This window comes from Debaryomyces fabryi (assembly GCF_001447935.2).
Source record: "Debaryomyces fabryi strain CBS 789 chromosome Unknown contig00248, whole genome shotgun sequence".
Taxonomy (NCBI): Eukaryota; Fungi; Ascomycota; class Pichiomycetes; order Serinales; family Debaryomycetaceae; genus Debaryomyces; species Debaryomyces fabryi.
This window is the reverse complement of record NW_015385674.1, coordinates 1-8,839: the sequence shown is the minus strand read 5'-3', so window position 1 is coordinate 8,839 and position 8,839 is coordinate 1. Positions and strand designations below refer to the sequence as shown.

Below are 8,839 nucleotides of genomic sequence, written 5' to 3'. Positions count from 1 at the left end.
ATTTTATAATTTTTTGATACATATTGTCAAAGTATACGAGTTGCTTACAGCAGTATGAATATCTATCTTCTTGTCGAGGACTGTAATTCGTATTTTAAAATGGGAAGCTGTAGATCTGTTTATTGTGTTTGATCGGTACACATTCACATAGAAATTTTGTAAGTTGGAGTCATATCTGAGTCATTAGAGTACAGTCGCAGTTTTGAAGACCAAAAAAAAAATTGAGACCGAGTCAACACATTAGATTTTATGCTTCCTATATAGCGAATATCCAAATGACGACAATATATCTGGAAACTGAGCCAGAAAAGACACACATGTCCAAGCTGAAGGAGAACGTTGCGTTGGAAACTATACCTACAGAGGAATCAGTAAATTCTTCATCACCAATTTGGAATTTTATTCAACAGTTATCAAAGAAGTTAGATGCTTTGGGGGTAGAAACGAGAGGTATAGAAAGAATCGAACCGTATGAGAGATCCACAAACAAAGTCAAGCAATTGATATCTGTTATTGGATTATGGTTGTCCGCCTGTGGTGGTTTAAGTTCTATGTCTACATTTTTATTGGGGCCATTAATTTTTGAATTAGGATTAGAAAAATCTTTAGTATCAAGTTTAGTTGGTCAAGCAATCGGATGTGGTATTGCTGCATACTGTTCATTAATGGGTCCAAGATCAGGCTGTCGTCAGATGGTAAGTGCTAGATTTTTATTTGGTTGGTGGTTTGTAAAATTAGTCAGTCTTGTAAGTATTATTGGGGTTATGGGTTGGTCTGTTGTGAATAGTGTCGTTGGGGGTCAAATATTACAAAGTATGAGTGACGGAAAGGTTCCTCTTGTTGTTGGTATTATTATTGTGGCAATCATATCCTTATCTGTCGCAATAGGTGGTATAAAGCACCTATTGAAAGTTGAAACATTTTTGAGTATTCCTGTGAATCTTTCGTTTTTATTATTGTATGTTGTTGCTTCCCAAAAATTTAACCTTTTATCAAATCTTGACAGCGAAGACATTAGGGGCATGTCCGATACGATTAAAGGCAACTGGTTATCATTTTTTTCGTTATCATATTCAACTACGGCGACATGGGGCTCGATAGCTTCTGATTACTATATATTATTCCCAGAAAATACCCCTGATGTACAGGTTTTTTGCCTTACTTTTTTTGGTATCTTAATCCCAACAACCTTTGTTGGTGTCCTTGGATTACTTATTGGTAATGTTGCATTATCATACAAGCCTTGGGGAAATGTCTATGAAGTTTATGGTATGGGTGGTCTATTGAATGAAGCCTTTAAGCCATGGGGAGCAGGGGGTAAGTTTTTACTCATGATCATTTTCTTATCCTTGGTCTCAAATAATATTATAAATACTTATTCAGCTGCTTTTGGAGTTCAGTTGGCAGGTGTCGGATTTGCTAAAGTTCCAAGATGGATATGGGCTTTTGTATTGACAGCAGTATATCTCATTTGTGCGTTAGTTGGAAGAAATAAGTTAGCTACTGTTTTAGGGAATTTCCTACCAATGGTTGGTTACTGGATATCTATGTACTTCGTAATGTTACTTGAAGAGAATTTGATTTTCAGATCCAAGAGATTTATTCATTTATACACCAAGGAGTTTGCCGACGATGATCTGCAGGAATCATTAGCGTCTGGTGCTAGTTTAATTAAATCTAAAGAATCGAGACGCAACCAATATTACAACTTTAAAATCTGGAATGATTATGATAAATTGAGTAGAGGCCTAGCAGCCACTGCTGCATTTATTGTCGGTGCAGCAGGTGCTGCTATTGGTATGGCCCAAGTTTATTGGGTCGGTCCTTTAGCAAGATTATGTGGAGGTGAATTTGGAGGTGATATTGCAATGTGGTTATGTATGGGTCTTAGTGGTATCGTTTTTCCATGGTTAAGATATTGGGAACTAAAGAAATTCGGTCGTTAAACGTTAGAGTAGAACTATATAAATGTAATTTAAAGGTCTTTAATTTTGAAGCTATGGGTTTTGTATTCTTGATCGTAAATATCAGCTGCTATCTCCACCCCGCGAAAATGTTCTTATCATCAAAAAAACAGATACTGAAAATCTCGGGTACCTAAGCGATATTAAAGTATCAATTACATTTCTAAAGTCTTATAACAAACATGAAGTCTCCTAAAGGCAACGAACGAGAAAATGTACTATCAAGATATAGACAGGATTATTCAGATTATAATATTTTACCTTCCTATCATATGGATAAAGGAATAGTTAAAAAAAAGCTAAATCCTGGAGACGAAGTGTACCAATTTAATCATGAACCACCAGCTTATAATTCATCAGCGTCCCTTGACCCTACTATGTCCGCTCAATCTTTTAATTCGTATTCAGAGAATACAGTTACTGTGCTTGATAATTTGGATTCATTAACCTCTTTGCAAGGTATGGTAAGGCAAGATATTTTCTTCACTAAGGATGATCTGAAGGCAATGGGCAAAACAGTAATAATAGACAACGAGACTGTAGAATATGATCAAGGAGATATGATAAGAGGATATATTACCATTGAAAATTTAACTGCTAAGGCAATACCATTAAATGTCTATTATGTTCTTTTCCAAGGTATTTATCGCAATGATCATAAATGTGAAAATTTCATTCAAATGGTAGATTTCAAAGCATCATTGAATTATGACGGGGTCGAAACTCTTATTGATCCGGACGATGGAACTTATTTAACTATGGGATCTACTTTATTACCGCAGATTAAGTACAAAAGATTTTTTACATTTAGAGTACCTTCCAGCTTACTTGAATATGCTTGTGGGGCTCACTTGGGGAAGCATTTGCAAGCGCCGCCAAGCTGTGGGGAGGGTATAAATGATTTAATGCCCGCAAAGATAAGATATAACGTCAGAAGTGCATTGATATGCAACAAGAATAATGAGTACTACATGTTAGCTGATACGAGTAAGCCTGTCAGAATAATACCAAGACCTGATATTCACGTCAAGGACAACCACAATGGTCTAACATCGATGTGTCAATCCTTGCTGAATGAGGTAGAACGGGGGCTTTCCTCGTCTGGCGGGAGGTATTCAAAATCGAGATACAGGATTGGAACTTATCTAGATCAGCTTCAGTATAATCATACGGAGAATAATGAGTTTTCAACTGTGCTGAAAAATAAGCGAATAGCTGCCACCGTTCATAACAGGGAGTACAAATTCAAGTACTATCCACCATCTCTATGCCATATTCATCAAACGCTAGATATTCCAGTTCAATTGGTATACAACTCAAGCATCGACCCTTTACCAATGGTAAAACGGGTGTCTTGCGAGCTAGTGGTCGTATCAATCAATTCCACGGACTATTCAATACCTCAAGAAATAGATCACAGTATGTTGTTCTTGAAACAGACAAACCTCACCTACGATGACTTGGTCATACGACCAGCCATTATGTTACTTAAAGAGATTAACAAGATTAGAAAACACGTCCCCAGCTTTACCCCAGAACCTCGATTGATGGCCGATTTGAAGTCCTTAAGTTACCTATCAACATCATATGTTACTATGTCGATAGACACGAACGTCATTCTGGATTTCACTTACCCACTGGAAGGTCAACATACAAGAAGTATCCATTTGCACCTTAACCTAAACTCTATGTATCTTAAAGATCTGGACAAAGCCATCAAATCTAACAGATTTGGGAGCTTTTGTTTACTCCCTAGCTTTCAATCGTGCAAATTGGTTAGGTTGTATTACATGCGGGTGACTCTTCATTTGCACAACGAAGATTTAGTGATTCATGTGCCAATAACTGTAGAATAATAAAGAACAATACGGAACATATATTCTATGCATTCTTGAGATTTCGCAGTCAAAATTTCTAAGTGACTCATGATTACAAATCTAATCAATTACGATAAACTAAATACGATATAGTATGTAAGTCATAAGATAGGCGTTTATTTACTATAAATATAACCACAAATCGTGGTATAGTACAATTTTGTTCCATCCTTTTATTTTAAATTCTAGTAAGTCGAAATATATATATTAATATTCGGTATAACCAGAAATTAGATAAAGATCAATGGTATCAAGATCTAGAGAAGACTTATAACCTGATGAGTCAGGTATTATAGATGTTGATGGCCCACCACCTGCTGTGGATAATCAGAATTATTTTAGTCAAAAAGACATAGAGTTGACGAAAAATACTAATGAAGCCCCCGTGTGGAATATACTACCTTCGTATCATATGTACACTACTACTATATATAAGAGCTTTAATGTATCCAATGAAAGTTTGGCGGAACCTCCATCGTACGAGAACTCTTCAATACATTCTAATAATCAGTTGTCAAGCGTGTCTACGGGGCGTTCAAATAGCACGGTTGCGCAAGGGTCTGGTTCCGTATCGACAAATACGTATGATAATTCTGGGGGATTGATAGTTGCAGATGAGGGTACTAACATGTGGCAAGAGACAATTCTTGATAACATTCACAAGCTCACCAACTTGACTCATTCTAATAAAGTAGTTTCGAATGCCATAAAAATATCGATAGAATTTACAGAGGAGGTGGGTGAGTTAGGAAAAAAACCGGTATTGATCGATCCTCTGCTTCATGAATACAAACAAGGAGATTTAATAAATGGATTTGTCATTATAAAGAATGAATCTAATGAGCCCATTCCATTTGATATGTTTTATGTGTTGTTTGAGGGTAACATTACGGTTTCGAATACCTTAGATATAAAGGATACGAACCCAACAAGAGTTGAGAAGTTTTTGCAAATGTTCGATTTTAGCGCTTCCTGGAACCACGCGCACATTAATAGGCTCATTACTGAGTACGCAAATCCGTATGAGTGTCCTTTGATATCAGACCCATATGATGATTCAAAGATGGCGTTCCCAGATCGAAAGATACTTCCTGGTGTTACGTATAAACGATTTTTCACTTTCAAAATCCCCGACAACTTATTAGATTCAGAATGCAACCATAATCTCCTGGAACATACACAAATACCACCTACACTTGGGAAATCCCGGTCAGAAGACTATGTTAATCTAGCCTATAAGGTTGAGAATTGTAAGACTAAATCGCTTTCGTTTGTCGATACTTCTATAAGCTACGGTGTACAGGCCAGATTCATTGGAAGAGCTTCGAAGTATAATGTTAAGAAATCAAAGAGAAATGATCCTGTTCTTATTAATTCAAAGGGAGATGAGTATGTTATTTTGAAAGAAGCTAATAGGTTCCTTAGGATTGTACCACAGACAAAAAATTTGACCCCAAACGAAAAGATAATTAAATGAAAAGGAAGTGAAATGCTTTACAACAATTTGATAAATAGATGTAAGGAAAAAATTAAAATTGGCCATGAATTAATACAATCAATTGAAAGTAATAAAATGGATAATGCTATTGAATTGGTCAACAGGTTATCAAGTCAAATATCTAACACGCATCTAAAATTTAATCAATTATATCATTCCACAGGTGGATATGAATGTAAAGGAAATATGATTGATGAACTCTGTGACCAAAATTATAATCTTATTTCGCCAATTACTAAAAAGTCAATCAGAGGTTCAGTCACACCAATAGGGACATTGCAAGTGTCAACTCCTAAATTAAATTACGCCTTAAAGTATATTCCACCAATGCAGTTTAGAGCGGCTTGCAGTGTGAATCAATCAGAGTTGGATACATGGAATTTAAAGGTTCCAATTGAGTTGACACTACGTGTTCCTCAAGTGTTATTTGGAAAGAAGAAAAAAGTTCCGACTATAAAATCTATTGAAAGTGATTTAGTCGTTCACTCCATAAAATCTGACAATAATCCTATACCAATTGAGATCACTCATGATTTGTTATTCAGAAACGAAGTAAATACGGATAGTGCATTGAACGACCGTGGTTTACGTGATCTGGATGATTTTTCAGCTATTGTTAAGTCACAGTTTAAAAGTTACTGCACCGAAATACAGAGAATATTTACACAATTACCGCCAGATGTTTTTAAACTTGAGAGTGAGCTAGTAAAAGATATTAAATGCCTCTCTTCGCTCAAGGAAAAACATATGAATTTACAGATCGAAGATTTGCAATATCAAGTTCCCGGTGAAAACGTACAATCAGCTAATTCCAAAAACTTGTCAAACTTGAATTGGACTCCTCAAGTCGCTAACGAGGAAGATCCGACTCAATTGGAATATAAATGTAAGTTTAGTTTATTTTTGAACGTTGCGAAAGCTCATCTTAAAGTAATTGGAACCTTTAAGAATGCTAATGCATTCGATACATTTTGCTTAGTTCCTAGTTTTCAATCTTGTTATATAGGTCGATTTTACTATTTGAAAATCAATATTTCTCTTTCAAATGGAGATAGTGTCCATTTAAAAGTTCCAGTTGATTTTGAAAAATAGTTAGTTAATATAATGTTATTTATTTCCAAAAGCGATAGTATTGTGAGGTTTCTTCCAACAGTCTTTACTATTTGAACTAACCAAAGTATACAGCTGCTCAGATCTCGGTGATGCTGGCTTGAATCACGATGATGACCGAATCCATTCCGACCGAACGTCCGAAGAATACGTGTCCTAACAATTCAGCTACTTCAACTGCACATTCGGCCCCTTAAGCCATCATTGTGCAGACGTATATTTCAGCACTGGTTGAATCATAAAATGCTGACCTCGTTTCACGTCCCCGAGATATTTTGTATCCATTAATTAATCTTGCCATCTATCATCATTAAGACTCAAACTCCATATTTGAGATCAATTGAGTCCGTAGCGTATCAGTTAAGCCCGTATCATATCAACCAAACCCAATTGAAACCAATTGAAACCAATTGACATGAATTGAAACCAATTGACGCCAATTGAAACCAATTGGTACAATATCGCAACTTAACGCACATCCATTAAACTCGAAAACACAATCATCACCAATTACGTCAATTGACCTAAATTTCGCTCAGATGAGCTTCTACGAAATCAATTCACCCAAATACATCTCTGTTTAATATATATTCATTCTCAGCACTTCAATTGACCCCAATTGACCCTACATTGCTCCTGGTCCATCGTGGCCCATGGCTCATCGAACTTCTCCCCTTCACGTCACACCTTTTCTACTCCCTGCTACTATTGTCTACCTGGAACACCACATAATAACAAGCTATAAGCAAATTCTTGAGGCATCACGTTTGACACTTGATCCATCTATCTCGACATATTACATCATGTGGAAGTATCCCAGAACGTTAGATTTATTCCATGATGTTCCGTCTGCGTCTTGCAACATTAATTGTACATCTCATCCCCTTAACCTATGACGAAATTCCGACTTAAGATTCTGTGACTACACGTAAATATCGGTCCATAGCCACATACATAGGTCTCTCTATTTTTAAAAAGCAAGTGAACGCACGGTGGTGGCTATTGTACTCTGTATTGTTCGGCCATTATTGTTATGAGCCCTTGTACATTTCGCAACCATTTTTAATTTCACGTTGGAGTCGTAGCAATAAAGATCATACTTTCAGCAATAATGTAAACGATGAATTGAGGTCTATTTAACTACGGAGAATCCAACCTGTCAGAAGCAAAAAGAAAGCATATATATTATAATTAAGTTTTTTAATATATTTAATATAACAATACAAATCAAGTAATATGGGATTCGCAGACAAAATTCAAAATAAGTTCAATAAGAAAGATATTGAAAACTACGACAAGCAAGGTGGTAAGCTCATCGGTAAAGATAACGTCTCTGGTAACTTAGATAAAGAAACAGTTACTGGTTACGCTGACCAAGCTGATAAGAAGGGAGGCCAATTCCTCGGTCGTGAAAACTTATCCGGTACCGAAGGTGGAATTGGAAGCAAATTTGGTGGAGGTAAATCCGCTGATGCTGCTGGCTCTTCGGGAGTTGGAAGTTCAGGTCATGGTAAGGAAGCAGCAGCAGGCACAGCTGGCGCAGCCGGTGTAGGTGCTGCCGGTGCCGGTGCTTATGGTGCTTCTCATGGCTCTTCTCATGGCTCTTCTGGTAAGGATGCTTATGGAACTAGTGGCCAAGGTTCTTCTGGAAGTGACGCTTATGGCTCGAGCGGTCAGGGTGCTTCCGGTAGAGATGCTTACGGATCCAGTGCTCAAGGTACTTCAGGAAGAGATACTTATGGCTCAAGCGGTCAAGGTGCATCTGGTAGTGATGCTTATGGTGCATCTGGTTCTCATGGTGCTTCTGGTACCCATGGCTCTTCAGGAAGAGATGCTTACGGCTCATCTGGTACTTCTGGTGCTACTTCCGGTAGAGATGCTTACGGTTCATCTGGTACTTCAGGTACTACTTCCGGTAGAGATGCTTACGGTTCTTCTGGTACACATGGTACTTCAGGTACTACTTCTGGTAGAGATGCTTACGGATCTTCTGGTAACGATACCTATGGCTCAAGTGGTCATGGTTCATCCGGTAGAGATGCTTATGGCTCTTCTGGTAACGATGCCTATGGTTCAAGTGGCCACGGTTCCGGTTCTGGATCTGGATCTGGAGCTGGTTCTCAAATCAAGGAAGCTGTTGCAGGTGCTGCAGGTGCTGTAGGCCTTGGTGGTGCCGCTTATGGTGCATCTAAGCACGGTTCTAACACTGATTCTCACGGTACTTCTGGAACTACTTCAGGTAGAGATGCTTACGGTTCCTCCGGTGCTTCTGGCGCCACTGGTTCCACCTCCGGTAGAGATGCTTATGGCTCATCTGGTACCCATGGTACTTCAGGTACTACTTCCGGTAGAGATGCTTATGGCTCTTCTGGTAACCACGGTACTTCAGG

The 8,839-nt window shown here is 37.8% G+C and overlaps 5 protein-coding genes across 5 annotated transcripts; all 5 read left to right on the top strand.

The window, feature by feature from the left end:
- Window positions 1-275: 275 nt before the first annotated feature.
- Window positions 276-1,946, top strand: FCY23 (Fcy23p; the record flags this gene model as incomplete). Its single annotated transcript, XM_015614489.1, has 1 exon — window positions 276-1,946. The coding sequence occupies one exon, from the start codon at window positions 276-278 to the stop codon at window positions 1,944-1,946; it is 1,671 nt and encodes a 556-aa protein (XP_015464687.1).
- Window positions 1,947-2,146: 200 nt separating this feature from the next.
- Window positions 2,147-3,820, top strand: AC631_05659 (uncharacterized protein; the record flags this gene model as incomplete). Its single annotated transcript, XM_015614488.1, has 1 exon — window positions 2,147-3,820. The coding sequence occupies one exon, from the start codon at window positions 2,147-2,149 to the stop codon at window positions 3,818-3,820; it is 1,674 nt and encodes a 557-aa protein (XP_015464686.1).
- A 433-nt stretch (window positions 3,821-4,253) lies between these two features.
- Window positions 4,254-5,318, top strand: AC631_05658 (uncharacterized protein; the record flags this gene model as incomplete). Its single annotated transcript, XM_015614487.1, has 1 exon — window positions 4,254-5,318. One exon carries the CDS (start codon window positions 4,254-4,256, stop codon window positions 5,316-5,318), a length of 1,065 nt encoding a protein of 354 aa, XP_015464685.1.
- A 96-nt stretch (window positions 5,319-5,414) lies between these two features.
- AC631_05657 (uncharacterized protein) lies at window positions 5,415-6,431 on the top strand (the record flags this gene model as incomplete). Its single annotated transcript, XM_015614486.1, has 1 exon — window positions 5,415-6,431. One exon carries the CDS (start codon window positions 5,415-5,417, stop codon window positions 6,429-6,431), a length of 1,017 nt encoding a protein of 338 aa, XP_015464684.1.
- Window positions 6,432-7,685: 1,254 nt separating this feature from the next.
- Window positions 7,686-8,829, top strand: AC631_05656 (uncharacterized protein; the record flags this gene model as incomplete). Its single annotated transcript, XM_015614485.1, has 1 exon — window positions 7,686-8,829. A coding segment is annotated over one exon (1,144 nt), but the record flags the coding sequence as incomplete, so codon positions are not given.
- Window positions 8,830-8,839: the final 10 nt, after the last annotated feature.